The sequence below is a fragment of the Acipenser ruthenus genome, chromosome 3, assembly GCF_902713425.1.
Source record: "Acipenser ruthenus chromosome 3, fAciRut3.2 maternal haplotype, whole genome shotgun sequence".
Classification (NCBI taxonomy): domain Eukaryota; kingdom Metazoa; phylum Chordata; class Actinopteri; order Acipenseriformes; family Acipenseridae; genus Acipenser; species Acipenser ruthenus.
Window position 1 is genome coordinate 93219731 of NC_081191.1, and position 17498 is coordinate 93237228.

Here is a 17498-nt window from a genome sequence, read left to right on the forward strand (position 1 = left end):
AAACTAAAAAGCCACCCCTTAAAATAACTTACAATGCAAAAAGTGTACTCCATACCATATTATCTAAAAGTTAACATGACAATGTCTCCAACATCAGGTCCTTATCGCCACCGTGTTACAACATCACCCCAATCAGACTAACACCTCCAGCCATGGGACTGTGCAATCTGAATACCATGCTGCAGCATGGCTTTGAGGCCCAAACAGGAACATGCTTAACAACAGGAATGCCGGGCAGCTGACGATGGCAGGAGATGTTTGCCAAAGCACTCTGAAGCCCTCTTAAATCCAGTCGCCTATGATCACTTAACCACTAAAGAGGGACAGAGTGATAATGAAATCTTGTGAAAATGAAGATAGATAAAATAAGAGCTTAGCAACTTAGTGGGATAGGGAGAGGAACAGGGCAAGGAGACTAGAGCACAATTCACCCCAGTCCCTCATCCACCAAAGACAATCCAGTAACAGTATGTGATAATACAGCAGTGTGCAAATGTATTAGAATACCTCAAGATTTGTCATTTATATCTTTTATATACTTACCTGCATGAAAACCTCTGGGTGTGAGAATTTCAATTTTCAGTCAGTAATCAGTGATATAGAAACAATCAGCACTCATGTGAAAATGTGAGACCACTTCGTGTTTTAATTTGGCATCTTAAACAACTTCTAAAAAGTCTCATGCATTTTCCTTTTCTCTTACTATTTTTAATTAATTGCATGTGTGGTCTATTAAAGTCATCAGTTAAATTAGACAATCACTGATTTGCCTATTTTGACAATGCTCCTGGATGTTTAGTTACAATGGTTTGATTTCATATGCACAACAAATCAAAACTACAGAAGCAATGGAATGCTGTAATCAATTTGCACACGACTGTACATTGGGCTCTCTTTAATTCAAGCGCCCTGAGCTCAGCATTACTTTTGGTTTGCAATAGTTTGCCTATGGTCAGATGAACATTGAAGAATGAAGAATATTAAAAAAATATTCTAATAATAATAATACAAAAAAAAACAACATGCTCCATCAATAATGTTTTTAATTTTTTTTTAGCCAACTTCTATAAGATAGAAGGAGCCAAGGATCCTTTACTATGTGGAAATGGGTCTGATGCTGGGTAAGTAGCCAATTATGGCTTTTTGGAATGCTTTATGCAAACATGTCATTGTCTGTTCTGTGCAATAACTAATTTAAACCATCCCACCACCATACTGAAGCAGATCCCAGATGGTGGATTGTGTAAGTTTTCTTTGTTGATCACAGCAACTTGGTTATGATGTGTGGTAATGGCTCCCCCCCCCCCCCCCCCCCCCACATGCACTAACAATCTCCCTATTTAAACCTGCATGGTATGCTCTGCCACCTCTGCAACAGCATTTGCTTTTGGATTTTGAAATTGTAGGATCCCAGAGATTAGTCCAAAATGTATTGCGGCCATTCCATTTCTTACAGCAGCGTCTGCTACGGCACTAGCTTGCCGGGTCATTTTCTCGGCCAGTTTAAAAGTTGTCAAGAAGCACTTGCCCCTGAATTCCAATGGTAATTCCTTCGTTGCCCTGAAAAGGACATGGTGCTGGTGTAACCCTGTGGCACTTGGCTTGTGTGATGCAGTCTCTCTGGGATTTTGTAAAGGGAGGTGTGATATAAACTTGTGTGATGCAATCCCTCTGGGATTTTGTAAGGGGAGGTGTGACATAAACTTTATTTACAGCTCACTTCAAATGTGCCAGTGAACAAGTGCTTGTGGAGTCAGGTGCTCACAGATACAATGGAGGCAGTGATGCTGATGCTGTTTTACTAGTCAGTGTTTCTTCTATCTCCAGTCAAGCAGTATTATCCAGTGCTTGGGGTTATTTATTTAACATGATGCATATGTGTCTAAAACCTCCCTTTTGGTAGTACATAGCCAGTTGTAAACCTGAGTACTGCATAACCTGAAAGGAATACACAAAGGATTCCCTTTGTAAAGTGAGAGCCCAGTATGTTTGGTGCCTTCAAAGTTATGTGTTTAGTCTTTCTATGTGTACGTATAGCCTGAAGAAAGAAAAAGTCATACACAATTATTATATAAATAAACAAGTGCTTGGATGTCCACTGGACCATGACATAATTATCATCTTACATTAGAGGCTTCTCTTGGGAACACTTTACATTGTGTCTCTAAATACTGTGCACTTACACATAATTACAATGTACTTAATGTGTAAATCATTTTGCACAATATATGTAAGTACACAATTGTATCACAAAAGGGTTAGGGATAGTGAGGGTTAGGGTTATATTGTGCAAAAAGTGCATTGTAACTATGCATAATAACATTGTAATGATGTGTAAGTACACATGTAGTTACTAAATAACTACACTATGTACATACACAGCAATTAGAGACACAATGTAAAGAGTTGCCCTTCTTTGTATGTTGCAGGTCTCAATGCTAACAGGCAATGTTGTGTGATGCACTGCTGCTGTGGATTCTGTCCCCTGTCGTTGAGATGCAGTGAGGTTAAAAGCTCTAACACCATGAATGCAGACGAGCCCGGCTCTTTTGCTTTGTGGTTAAGACACATGCTTGCGGTGCGTGGGGTCGCGGGTTCGTACCCAGCCTAAAGAGGGTTTTAATTAACGAAAGAGTATATAACTCACCTAGAAACAGACATTTAACAGACAATACAGAGACAGAGTATACAGGACCAGGTTTCATTTCTTACAAACTCCCTCGATAATTCTATATTTTTAGTTCTGAAAATATTTGAGCCTTTCTGTATTTGTGGTTATGAATTAGATTTCTTCACTTATTTCGACCATTTGTAACCTTGCGGAACGTTTGTTGTATTGCTAAAATGATATACCGTTATTTGCACCCAGTGACTACCAAGAAATTATCAATGCAACTGTAGCCTATTTGAATTCTGCATAAGTACATGACAGCTGACATCTACGTAGATTTTATTTGAATTATACAACTGAAACCTTGGTTTAGAAAACGGCATATTAGATATTACAATAAGGTTTCCTCAGGTGATTGCAGATCTGCTTTTAACACCTGTGTCTTAACCACACAAGAACGAAGAACAGGCGTCAAGGACACACAGTGATGCACTAGGAATGTGATCGAGATCATTGACATGGATGTTGCCTAGTCGTATTTGTAATGTTGTCAGACTCCCCCCACACTTTATGTACCGTGTACACTTTCACCTTCACACGTTTGTATGCATATAAAATGTTCTTATAATACTGTAAGTGTTCGGTGGCTAATCATTTAATTAACACATTTTGTTTGAAAATCACTTGCTACTAAAGCTCTCATTACTATACCACGAGTTCTATTACATAGGCTCTTTTGCACAGTGGTTAAGACGCACACTTGCAGTGTGCAAGGTCGCCAGTCTGTTCCCCCCTGAACAAATGCATTTGAAATTTAGCGATGCTTTGCGGTATACAATGAGTCAGCATGGCAGTGGTTAGAGCTGAGGATTGAGACCTAGGACCTATTGGGTTAAAATCCTAGCTCAGCAACAGATTTACTGTGGGGCATTGGGGAAGTCCTTGCCTCTCTGACAAGATGATAATATTCCTATTGTTAGCTCGTCTCTGCTGTAATTGATGAGATAAGGCAAAGGTTGCAGTGCAGTCTCACCCCACTCTGCTGCTTAGAGGGGAATGTTCTTACTCAATCATTTCAAACCTGGATGGATCCTGGAGATGGGATATCAGTTTTAGCTTGAGAAGTCGGAGAGAACTGCCCCTGCTCTTTATGGAAAGATGTCACAACTGTTTCACTCCTGTCGGCCGTGGCAGACAGGTGCTCTCAATTAATCAGTCACAGCTGATTGTTGGCAAACCCCAAATATACCTTAGTGGGGTGGTTAAGAAAAGAAAAATAAATAAGATTAATTGAAATAAGGAAGCTTGTGGAGCTGAAATGGCAAGCAGAAATATGTACAATCTATACATATCTATACCATTTGTCAGCCTAGCATCAGTTTGCGTGCAAACCCGCAATGGGATTATACAGCTGGCATTGCCTGTTTCCTACCGAGCAGGATCTTTGGACCATGTGGCAGACTTATCAATTGTAGGTCTGTATTTTTTTCACGGTTACAAAATATTTATTTCTCCCAAGTAACGCATTGAGTAAAAGCGCTCCGCATGGAGTGCAGGATGCACCCTATAGCCTGGAGACCGCAGGTTCGAATCCAGCCTATGTCACAGCCGACTGTGACCATGGGTTCCTAGGGGGCAGTGCACAATTGGGTAGGGATGGCTTAGGTCGGCAGGGGAATCCACGGTTCACCGCGCATCAGCGACCCTTGTGGCTGATAGGGTGCCTGTGGTTCTGCAGTGGAGCCGCCAGATCTGTGTTGTCCTCCGACACTATAGGTCTGGTGGCCTCGCTGTGGATCTGCAGTGCAAAAAATGACGGATTGGCAGAAGCACTTTTTGGAGGACGCGTGTTCCAGCCTCTGTTTCCCGAGTCGGCGGAGGGGTTGCGTGCAGTGACCGAGGATACAGATAATACAGATAATAATTGAGCATACAAAATTGGGGAGAAAATCCGGGGTAAAAAATTGGCGACGACTAAATAAAAATAAATAAATAAATACTTATTTCATGGCATTTCACCTTCTAAAAATAGGTATTTAAAGATGTTTACGATTACACATAGTATTTATTAAAGCAGAAAAAAGCGTTGTTCCATGATATGTATCCTTGATTATTCTTTATTACTGTTTCTGCATTAAAGAGTAAGTCACCAGCATATTTACCCACAGAACTGCAGGGTGTGGTAACTTGATTATTTATTATAATGAATCAGATAATTCTATTTTTATTATTTTTCCAATTCCACGGTTTATTGATTAATGAAATATTATTCTTAACAGATGATAGACCATACATGATTACATTTGTTTACATTCATTGGTTATTCAAGATACAGAAACATCACAATTATTGCAACCCATTCTTCTAGTTGAATAATGGTAGTCACCTGATTTGCAGTCAAAATAGTAATTAGCCATTACTTCAACTGGGAATACCCTTTCAAAACAGGTCCGGAGGTAGTTCCTTTCACCTGGGTGATTCAAATAAGTGTAGTCCACTCTAAGATTATATATAGTTGCACCTCATTTGGCTTTGAACATGAGCAGTCTTAATCCTAAAGAACTCCATAGTCTAAAATGTTTCACATTAGCTGATACCGCACTCTTCACACAGAATGGACATATACAATGGTAGACCCTTTCCTTAATTCTAACCATGGAAACCTTAAAGTCCCTTTAATAGGAAACTCTCACACACCCTAATACCAGACTAACATTGGACTCCTTCCAAATGTATATCTATACACAGAATACAATATTAGATTTTTATTTTAAACCTTATAGAACTGAACAATCGTGAGCAAGGTGGGTTTCTGTAATGAGTAAAAATGAACACAGAGGATAGATAGCTTCTTTCGCTTCATCAAACAGCGAGATTTGCAATGAAACCCTGAAATCTGCTTTGAGAAACATCTGACAAGCTAATTGTTTCAGGAGGGGCAGAAATGACTGCAAAAACAGCTTTAAATATGATTAAGAACACATATCATGGGGCAATAAAGAGATTAAAAATATTATGCCAGAGTAGAGTATTGCTTTAATTATAAAATATTCAGCTTTCAATCAACCCACCTCATAAAAAATAAATATATAAATAAAAAAACCAGAATAAATGTTAAATATATCTGCTTTTGTTAACTGGGCAAGTTCCAGGATTTTATTCAAACTAAATACTATCTGTCTGACTGTTCCATGCCAAACTGCAGAGTTCACAAGTTCTATATATAAACACACAGAAATCAAGGTGGACCCACAGGGCGTCCAGGAAAGCTCCCCCACGTGCTGCAGCTTGACTCCAACACACGGAACCTGCAACTTGCACTGACATCCGGAACCTGCAGCTTGCACTGACATGCAGAACCTGCAGCTTGAACTCTGGCACGTGGAACCTGCAGCCTGCGCTCCAACACATGGAACCTACAGCTTGCACTCTGGCACATGGAACCTGCAGCTTGCACTGACATGCAGAACCTGCAGCTTGCACTCTGGCACGTGGAACCTGCAGCCTGCGCTCCAACACATGGAACCTACAGCTTGCACTCTGGCACACGGAACCTGCAGCTTGCACTAACACGCAGAACCTGCAGCTTGCACTCTGGCACGTGGAACCTGCAGCCTGCGCTCCAACACATGGAACCTACAGCTTGCACTCTGGCACACGGAACCTGCAGCTTGCACTGACATGCGGAACCTGCAGCTTGCACTCTGGCACGTGGAACCTGCAGCCTGCGCTCCAACACATGGAACCTACAGCTTGCACTCTGGCACACGGAACCTGCAGCTTGCACTGACATGTGGAACCTGCAGCTTGCACTCTGGCACACGGAACCTGCAGCTTGCACTGACATGCGGAACCTGCAGCTTGCACTCTGGCACACAGAATCTGCAGCTTGCACTGACATGCGGAACCTGCAGCTTGCACTCTGGCACACAGAATCTGCAGCTTGCACTCCAACACACAGAACCTCAGAGGCAGAAACACTGCAGTGCAGGACAAGCAGCATGCTGGGATTAGTGTGGGGGTTTGAACGACCTCAGAAGGTTTGGTAACACTTTACATTAATTGTTGTGGGTTGAACTTTTAGAAGCTGTGTTAGACCCCTGATTATAAGCCTCACACAGCAGAGCAGGAGAATTATCTCTTCTCTGATGAACCACTTCACTTTACTTCATTGAGCAGAATGGGGAAGCTTTGCTGTGAAGCTACAGATTGAGATTAAGGGCAGTTACTGTGCCCTCTTTGCAGTGTCAGATCAGTCCATGGTTCAAAGCAGTAGTTACACGTGCAACTTTTTGACAAAAAGCATGTTGCTTTTTCAGTCACAAACAGATGCGTGTTGCTGTACAGATTATAGAAACTGTTTTTGGGGTCCTGACTGAACTATCTTGACAGAGCATGCATATGTCATTTAGCATAACCTCCTACCACTGCATGTACAGCAGCAGGATACCATGCAGCAAACATGTTTCATCTCATTTTATTTTTGGGTACTGTCTAGGATGCCATGAAGGTCAACGTTCTGGCTAAATGATGCAAGACTCCAGAAAACAGATCACAAGGTTTTATATTTGCACGAAAGTTCCAGTTGGAGAACTGTAGCTTTAAATACTGAATGATACCCTTGGTGCTATTTTTCACTGGAAACATTATCAGAGAAAATCTGTAAAACCTCCCATGCGAGTGTGACAGACTAGTAGCTTTGATGTCCAGCTACAGCACCAAACATAGGCACGGTGAAGAAGCTGGATACATGTACTTAAAAGACCAACAAAACAAGTAGAAAAACCAACATAAAAAAGCCTTGTCTCAGATTCCTGGGATTTACATTTGCAACATTTGAAGCAACACAGGGAACACTTTGGCCGATCTGTATTGATTTAGTATCTTATTTTTTTTACCCAGCTTGACCATAACAAATGCAGACTTGCAGACAGCATTGCTATGCAGGCATCCCAATACACATAAAAGGATTTCCCTGCTTTAGACAAATTTGATCTGGTTTTTAAGCTCTTTTGCCTTCCTCTAATGGGTTTGATAATGACTGTTCTGACCTGAACAGCAGAGTGAGGATTAGTGCTCATCTCTTTCAGTCCACACAGAGAGGGGAAACCCTACCCGAGGCCACACAGCAATCCCAACATTGATGTGTTCTACATGAGTGTGTCTTAAAGGCATTCTTTATATCATCTTCTTAGTATTTGATTTCTTAACTGTTTACTATCACGTGTGTTCAGTAGGATCCTCGATTGGGGTTTTGGTAACATTTAGTTCAGGGATCTGGTACAAACAGTCTATAAACATGTTCTTACTGGGGGCTCCCGAGTGGCACATCCAGTAAAAGCACTCGCTAGAGTGCAGGATGCGCTCTATAGCCTGGACGTCGCCGGTTCGAGTCCAGGCTATTCCACAGCCGACTGTGGACGGGAGCTCCCAGGGGGCAGCTCTCAATTGGCCGAGCATCGCCCGGGGGGAGGGTGAGTTAGGTCGGCCAGGGTGTCCTCAGCTCACTGCGCAGCAGCGACCTGTAAGCTGCCCAGAGCTGCGTTGTCCTCCGACGCTGTAGCTCTGAGGCGGCTGCACTGTGAGTTCGCAGTGTGTAAAGAGGCGGGCAGCTGACGGCACTTGCTTCGGAGGACAGCGTGTGTTCATCTTCGCCCCTCCCGAGTCAGCACAGGGGTGGTAGCGGTGGGCATTTAAAATTGGGAAGAAAATAATAAAAACTAATTGGCAACGACTAAATTATTAAAAAAAAACAAAAAAAACATGTTCTTACTGACTGTCGCGGGTCTGCAGGTTTGAATGCCAATTTGCAGGTCTGACCTGCCAAATATGGGTCACTTGGGTGGTCTGTACAGGTGCTATAACCGGTACTATAATCTATATTAAATTAGCATACCCTGGTTCAAAGTGAAAATAAAGTCTGTGAAACAAAAATATAAAAAGCAAAACATATCCCTAATATTATCCCATTAATATTAGGATGCACAGGGCACCGCTCTTTATTTAAAACTATAAATCAGAGACAATTTTAATTGTTGCTTCTAAATTAATGCATATGTAAATTAAATAGGTTTATCATGAGTTCCCTGTTATGTTTAATTTCACAGCACCACTTCAGGTTTGAGCAATACACCCTTGTGTACTGTAAGTGTAGGGACATTCACCAGTTAAAGCAAAGGAAAAAGTAGTATCCATTATCCACAGTAGGCTTTGTTGTATCTCATCTAGTTACACTCTGCATTGCTTATGATTACAGTTCAATGCAGTTTAGCTCAAAGATCAGGTATGCTTTATGCCACATACTGTACATCTTCCTCATGATTTCTTTCCTATTTAATATCCAGTGATGCAGGTTCTCTGTCATTTTTTATTGTTGTTTCTGCTTATTTATCACCAAGCTATTCCAGCAACAATGTCCCCGCTGTGTGAGTAATTCAATGGAAACCCATAGTTTCAGAGGGGACTGAGATTAAAGCTACACTCTCCCAGTGGGCATTTTCCAAACTGCCCCATTTCACAAATTCAGCAGCAAGAGAGAAGTATACAGAAGATTGTGATTCATTTTTTCACAATCCGTTTTAGCATAATTTACAGTAAGTGTGTTTTTCTTTGTCACAGTTTATTCAAGGCCATTGCACAGTGTATTACAGTGACAGGGATATCTGTGTTCTTTATTTCCCTAGCTAATTGCTACACAGAGTATCCAATGTGTGCATAAACACACACTTTGTATTACACATGGATAGTTACGTAGTAATATATTCCCTTCATTTGTGAAGTGCTTCTGGTTGCGTCGCACAGCACAGCACAGCACAGCACAGCACACTAACACAGGTCATGCAAAAGGCACTTGAGGATGAAACACAGTTCAAATCTGACATGGTGCTAATGACACTAAAATTACATTAACCACACTGCTCTCTGTGCAACACAGAGAGAGGGAAAACAACCCTCCTGCACTCTGGAGATGTAGCAAGTAACAATCTCCATGGGCAACAGCCTCCTAGATACAGTTGCTATAGGAACTTTAAGTTCTTTTATCCTCATAGTGACCTTGGGTTTCTATTAGCTTACTGCATGATATTAACTCATAGTCTTCTTCTCCTTTAGGAGTTTAGCATGTCTTTATTTAAAGTACTATAGATACAACGTGTAATCTGTTACTGGGTGGTAGGTGGTGCAGCTTGCTTATTCATTATTATTATTATTATTATTATTATTATTATTATTATTATTATTATTATTATTTTTATTATTATTATTATTATTATTCTCTCTGGGGGTCTGAGTTCGAAACCTTGTCAGATCAAAACCACTGTACAATTTGTTTTAATCTGGCACAATTGTAATTCTCAGTGAGGAGGCTGGGTGTGAACCAGCGCCCTCGTGCACCGCAAGCACGCGTCTTAACCACAATACAAAAGAGCTGGGCTCATCTGCAGTTGTGGTTTTAGAGCTTTTAACCTCCTCTCATCTCACCAGCAGGGGCCAGAATCCATAGCGGCAGTGTATCACAGAACACTGCCCGCTACACTAGCTGATGCCCAGAACTGTATTAGGTTCTGAACTAAAGACAGACAAGAAAGACTACTGTCCTGTCACTTATCCACTATGTCCTGGTTTCACTACATCCCTTTGGAGTTCAGCAGGACACTGGGGCTATGCAAAGATTTCAAAGGCATCATCTCAGTTTCCTTGGCCATCTGGCCTTCCATGGGCACAGCTGCGTGGGTGCTGAGTGATAGAGCAGTCCCCCTGGCAGGCTCCCTGCAGAGCTTGGATTCAGAGGGGCTTCTTTCCAGCAAAACATTTAGTACATTTTTTGGAAGCTGATCAATCCTTTAGATCACAAAAGAAAAACAAACACCAGGAATGGAAAACAGTACAAATCCCTCTCAAAGAGTATTGCAGCAGTGGAACGTACAGTGGTGTGCAAATATATTAGAACACCTCAAGATTTGTCATTTATATCCTTTATATACCTACCTGCATGAAAACCTCAGGGTGTGAGAATTTTTTTGGTCAGTAATTAGTGATAATGTTAGACCACATTTTGCTTTAATTAGACATCTAAGGAGGCAGTGTGGTCCAGTGGTTAAAGTCCAGGGCTTGTAACCAGAAGGTCACTGTTTCAAATCCCACCACTGACGGTTACTGGTTCAAATCCCACCTCTGCCACTGACTGACTCACTGTGTGACCCTGAGCAAGTCACTTGACCTCCTTGTGCTCCATCCTGCAGATGAGATGTCAAATCAATGTCCTATTGTGACTGCATATAATGCACAGTTCAGAGCCTACCTCTGTAAAGTGTTTTTTGATGGTGGTCCACTATGAAAGGTGCTATATAAAAATAAAGAGGTTATTATTATCTTAAACAACTTCTCAAAAATCTCTTGTATTTTACCATTTGTGGTCATCAATTAAATTAGACAATTGCTAATTAGCCTATTCTGACAATTTTCCAATATTTCAGTTGCAGTGGTTTGATTTCATATGCACCTTGCACACTACTGTATTGTAACACAGCCTTTTAGCTGAGGTTTGTTTGGCCTCTTTTTCTAATACTCTAATACAGACCCAGACACAGAATTGCAGGTTTAAGGACTGGCATGCACTTTTTATTATTTACAGTAAAAAAAAAAAAAAAAAAAAAAAAAAAAAAAAACTAACTCCATTTTGGAACGCTAACTAAACTCGTTGGCTCCAGTTCTATCTAAAATCGGACGGCTAAGTCATTTACCGATTAAAACAAAACAGTTTTCCTCTCCTCCTCCCCTAGTCTGTTACAGTATTTTCTGACAGTGCCTTGAACTTTAAGCCAAACCGGTATATAACCCACGCAGTTCTATTAAGTTGTTCATTGTTTTTTCAGGAGCCGCATGACGTCCTAGAAGTAGTCCAAAACAATACATTTTATGGGTTCTTATAATCTGTTAATACAATTCAGAAGGGCTATTATACTGTATGTACCTAAATGGGCAGTAAACAATAGTGTATGTTTTGCACTGCAATTGTCCTGTAGCTAACACTGGGCTGATTTAGCAGGCCATGTATCTGCCTTTGTAGTGTCTGGTTGATTGCAATGGGCAGCGGTGTGTCAAAGACAATCAAACTGACTGCAGTGATATAACAGCAGATATACAACAACAACAGCTAACTTGATGTTCAGGATTTAGTGAGAACTCCTCCGTGGCTTCACTGTGGTGACTACTTCTTCTCTTAATATAAGGCATTGTTCTACAATTTAAGTGGTAATGCATTTTTTTCTACACTTGTATTTATATACAGGGTAATACACTGTAATTAACATCATTTAAACATAAAATATTGGACTTCATGTGGAAATACAATGCAAAAAAGTTGGTAAAACAAACTGCTTGTTGATTTGTTGTCTGAATTTACTTTGTTTACATTTTTTTTTCAGGAATTGTCCTGATGGATACGTTTGCATCAAGACAGGAGACAACCCAAATTACGGCTATACCAGTTTCGACACCTTCGGCTGGGCCTTTCTTGCTCTGTTTCGCCTCATGACTCAAGACTACTGGGAAAATCTTTATCAACAGGTACAGGGTAGTTTCCACTGTAATCCGTGTGTGTTTGTGTATGTGTTTGCAGAATGTACATATCGAGTCGACTTAGTTCCTTAATGTCTGAAAGTCGATAAGAAGTGTAACACTGAAGCATGTGCAAGGAGCGTTTGATCATTTTTCTTTACTAACTGCTTAAGTTAAAAAAAAAAAAAAATTACTACTTAAAAATCGAATTGACCTTTAACATAATGTGCATTATGTCATGCAGGAAAATCTAAGCCCAATAAAATTATATAAATATATATTAGGTAAGATGAGCTGGAATTATTATGTTGGCAACATGGTGTTTAATGTTGGTTGTTTCTGAAGTTCTTCCTGGTGTGAAATGTCATTGAGCAGAGTGGAAATCATTCAGATCACTTAGATGTTCAGTGCAGATAATCAACAGAGTGCGGCCACTCATCTTAACAGAACATCCTAACTGGCATAATATATTAGATTGCATATTGTAACAATAGCCAGTGTTCATTTGCGCCGTTTAAAATACTTGATCCAGACACAGAACTGCAAGTTTAGCGTGGTTGTGCACTTTTATTCACAAATAAACAAAACAACTCCCATGTGGAGTGCTAAACTAAACTTCTCTTCACTCTTAACTAACACACTGAACGGCTAAGCCGTTTACCAGCCACAAAAACACTTGTTTCACACCATTTACAAGTTTAACAATATCCCAAGGTTCATACCTTCTCTTAGACCACACAGGTCTGCTCCGCACATGACTTTCCTCCTTCAGTCCTGTCTATAGAGCTTCCCCTGCTTTTATCAAGGGCTTAATCAGCCTCAGGTGCTTCACATTAAAATGGAGCCAGGTGATTCCACTCTGGCTCCCGATAACCTCTTGGCATTCTGGGGAATGTAGTCCTGCAGCACCCTCCTGGACTACATCTCTTCTCCTCCCCCTACTCTGCCGCACTATGTAACGGGCAGTGTTGTGTGATACACTGCCTTTACGGATTCTGGCCTGTCCCCTGCCCCGCTCTTTTGCATTGTGGTTAAGAAGCTCGCTTGCGGTGCACGGGGTCGCCGGTTCACACCCAGCCTCTGCCCTGTTAAACCTACGAGGCCTAATGTACAGGGAAAATCAAGTCTTTGTTGTATAGAAAAGAAAACAAAAACACTTGTGATTTTCCTCACCTCAGACTCTCCGATCCGCGGGTAAGACCTACATGATCTTCTTCGTGCTGGTCATCTTCTTGGGTTCCTTCTACCTGGTCAACCTGATCCTGGCTGTGGTGGCGATGGCTTATGAGGAGCAGAACCAGGCGAGCATCGCGGAGGCCCTGCAGAAAGAGAGGGAATTCCAGGAGGCCATGGAACGGCTGAGAAAGGAACAGCAGGTATGAACACGAGGGCCGTGTGTCTGCAGCTGTAGCTGTTATTGCCTCAGACTTTTAACTTCAGGAGAGTCTGTAGCTGTTACACACTGCCTCAGCCTTTTACTTGCAAGAGAGTCTTATAGTAGATGTTAATCGATGTTATTGGAGCATGTATAGGGTTCTTCTTTTTTTGTTTTTACTGATTTTCACGGTACATTGTCCCACTTTTTAAAATGATCTTTACCGTATTATTAAAAACAATGAGCGCATTGGCGGAATATTGTGGTAATGCTATTCTGCTTAAACCCTTGCATGTATAATTTGGATCGCTTCATTATTGCAATGTGGTTGTGGCGTGATTCTGATTTTTGCAGCTGTTTTTATAAAGGTTAAAGCTAAAGATTCCTCAATTTCAGTTCATATTACACTTATGTATGAAAAGGCTTGAGTTCACGGTTGTGATAATGTGAGATAAAACTACTTTAAGGTGTGTTTAAATGTTGAATTTCATTGAGATGCTTAAGATATAAGAGTCTACTGATCAGTTATTGAATACACATTAATAATAAATAACGTTAAACACATTGAACAAGTGTGTTGCCCTTTATTTATATTTTAACAACGTACACTACCAAAATGATCACACTGGTGACAATCGTAAATACTGATTATTCACAAACATCACTCACCTCATTTTTCCCCATTGATTTTCTCTTAGTTTTCAATTGTAAAAATAAACACTGAGAAATTCCTAGGAAATTCTAAAAAAGAAATAAATAAATAAATAAAATGAAGAACCCTAAGAATGTGTTGTGTGAATGGTCGTGTTTTTTTGTACTGCATGTTTCACAATCAAGCTGGGTGATAATATCTCCTGGTGATAGGTGACTCACCTGAAGGGACACACATGGGCTGTTTCTTCTTTTAGGCAATTGCTAACATCGCACAGGAGACTCCTGCAGTGTCACCGCTCACCTTGAAAGACATCAAGGATAGAAAGAATTCGAAACAAAGGCAGCAGAGTCACTCAGAGGAGAATAGAGAGGATGGAGAGGAAGAGGAGAGATCACAGTTAGACTGTGATGACAACCCACCGAAGGTAACGAGCAGAGCAGCATTCTTCACAAACGCACAGCAGTGCTGCTTTCCAGGGTGTCCAAACAGGTGGATTTCAATCACTGGACTTACGCCTAACAAACAAACATGTGTTCTGACAAGGAGCTATGTCAGCTTTGCCGGCCTGTACAGTCACAGACATGTCTCTTAGAGGACAGAACCTCCAATACGTCTGCCCTGGGCCCCTGGTGTACAAAACACACTGTCTGTAAAGCAGAACAATACTACTACTACTACGACTACTACTATGACTGCTACTACTACTACTGCTATTAATGTGCAAGGGTGCTGTGCTGCTTCACATGGCATAGACAATAATAATAAACACACTCATGTTGCTTTCTCTGTGTGAAAGATGTTTCTCAGGTCTCATGCTTCATGCAGAATGTGCATGCCATCTCAAACAGGAAATATGTTTTGCAGTGCAAGGTCTGAAAGGTGATAAGTAATGAAGAAATTCTTTAGGTTGAAATTCCATCATGTCCACTAACTTGCATTGTGAGCTCTAGCCATTCCATCACATCCACTAGACATTCCATCATGTCCACTAACTTACAGTGTGTGCTCTAGACATTCCATCTCGTCCACTAACTTACAGTGTGAGCTCTAGACATTCCATCATGTCCACTAACTTACAATGTGAGCTCTAGACATTCCATCTCATCCACTAACATACAGTGTGCGCTCTAGACATTCCATCACGTCCACTAACTTACAGTGTGAGCTCTAGATATTCCATCTCGTCCACTAACTTACACTGTGAGCTCTAGACATTCCATCTTGTCCACTAACTTACAGTGTGAGCTCTAGATATTCCCTGCCACATCATCTTTACCACACTGCTGAGCACCTTCAAATAGACCAGCGGCTTATCAACCACCTCCCATAGATCCACTACTTTCCTCTGTGGGTGATGATTTCTATATAAAAAATACAAAATAAATAGTGGAAATGACATTTTGAGTCCCAGGTTGACTGTTGTGACTGTATAATGCTTCTATACTGTTTCCTTTGAGTACTTGTATAGTATAATGTTCACATTGTAAATACAGCTGTAATGAAATTCAATTGAGGGTTAGATACATTGCATTGTATCTACCAATTAGTAATGGTTTTCAATATTTATGGATGTGCTAAAAAAAAAAAAAAGCATTTAATTTTTTATACATATATACATAAATATGTCTCAAGGAAAATAAAAAATAGATTTAGCTGATTTAAATTTAAATAAGACTTAATACAGTTAGTACTCATTCCTATGGTTATATCCGCTTGGCATCCTTTCAGACTCACCCGTGCATTAGCCGGGCGCTCCTCTCTGCCAGCAGAAGGGGAAGCCATGGAAGCATCTTTCATTTCCGCCCCCGAAACAAGGACTCCGAGGCGGATTTTGCGGATGATGAGTACAGTGTGCCGGGGGACAGCGACAGCCGCACAGGTTCACTATTGGTACCCTGGTCCAGGAGGAAGAACAGCAGCCTAAGCATAGCCAGCCATTGCTCTCAAACCAACATCCCTAGCCTGACCATCAACGGGAAGTTGAACATCCATATGGATCACAATGGAGTGGTGTCTTTGGGGCCCCCTTCATCACTAACCCTGCCTGCAGTGATGGTGGATCTGCCAACGACGGAAGACAACGTGAGTACACAATGACCCTTCCCTCATAGTGTCCGTTTGGATTGTTTGAAGCCAGTGTGCTCGTGTGCTGCTGGATGTGCTTGTGGGCTCTCGTAACTGGACACAAAGTACATCTGATGGGATCTTTTGTATCCTTGATACTGTGCAGTTCACCCAACGAGTCATTTACATTCCATGTCTGACAGGTTCGAAAGCAATCTTTAAAATGAACAGTGTTTCAGGGTTGTTTGACTCGCGCAGTAGTTGGTAGAAGAAAATGAAGAAACTCGTCAATGGTAACTCCAGTGTTAATCAAGAAATCAGTATGTTGCATTGATTTTGGCATTTTCAAGCGGTCATTACGCCTATTTCATTATTAAATAATTGTCCTAATGTGATTTCCGAAATTATGTTGATTTAAAAAATAATGTTAATATCTTAATGAGCAGTGCTTCTTGCCACTATTTCTTTTGTTTGTGTGGGAATTTAAAAGCAAATCCGTGTTACTTGTCATCATTTATCAGGAGTTAATTTGCACTTGGAAAAAGAGGGTTTTAATTAGTGAAAGAGTATAACTCACCTTGAAACAGAAATTTAACAGACCATGTCTGTGACGACGACGATACAGAGAGTGTACAGGACCAGGTTTAAATTCCTACAGACGACCTTGATAATTCAGTATTTGTAGTTATGAAAATATTTTAGCCTTTTCTATACTTGTGGTTATGAATTAGATTTATTCACTTATTTTAACCATTTGTAACCTTACTGAAAGTTTGTTGTATTTCTAAAATTATATACCATTATTTTCACACAGTGACTACCAATAAATTGTCAATGCAACTGTAGCCTATTTGAATTCTGCATATGTACATTATGTGACAGCTGACCTCTACTGTAGATTTTATTTGAGTTATATCACTGAAATCTTGGTATAGAAAACTGCATATTAGATATTACAATAAAGTTTCCTTAAGTGATTGCGGATTTGCTTTTAACACCTGTGTCTTATCCACACAAGAATGAAGAACAGGTGTCAAGGACACACAGTCAATGTGTTTACACGAGCATAAGAAGTCCGATATTTTTTGGAAAACTAATTCCGATATCAAAAGTCATGTAAACACAGTTTTCGGGAAATGTATCGGAATATTCCCAAAGTCAGTTTTCGGAAAACAGCACCTAGAAATTTTCGATTAAATTCCAAAAACTAACAAAATGTATGTCATGTAAACACA

The 17498-nt window shown here is 40.6% G+C and overlaps 1 protein-coding gene across 2 annotated transcripts in view; it reads left to right on the forward strand.

Moving 5' to 3' along the window:
* Positions 1-17498, forward strand: part of LOC117394626 (sodium channel protein type 4 subunit alpha-like) — a 143744-nt gene that overhangs the window by 32417 nt on the left and 93829 nt on the right. For both annotated transcript variants that reach the window (XM_059018847.1, XM_059018844.1), the window contains 5 exons: positions 1058-1121; positions 12037-12178; positions 13348-13545; positions 14453-14623; positions 15928-16281. In XM_059018847.1, the coding sequence (XP_058874830.1) occupies positions 1058-1121; positions 12037-12178; positions 13348-13545; positions 14453-14623; positions 15928-16281 (929 nt within the window). The remainder of the gene's footprint in view (positions 1-1057; positions 1122-12036; positions 12179-13347; positions 13546-14452; positions 14624-15927; positions 16282-17498) is intronic.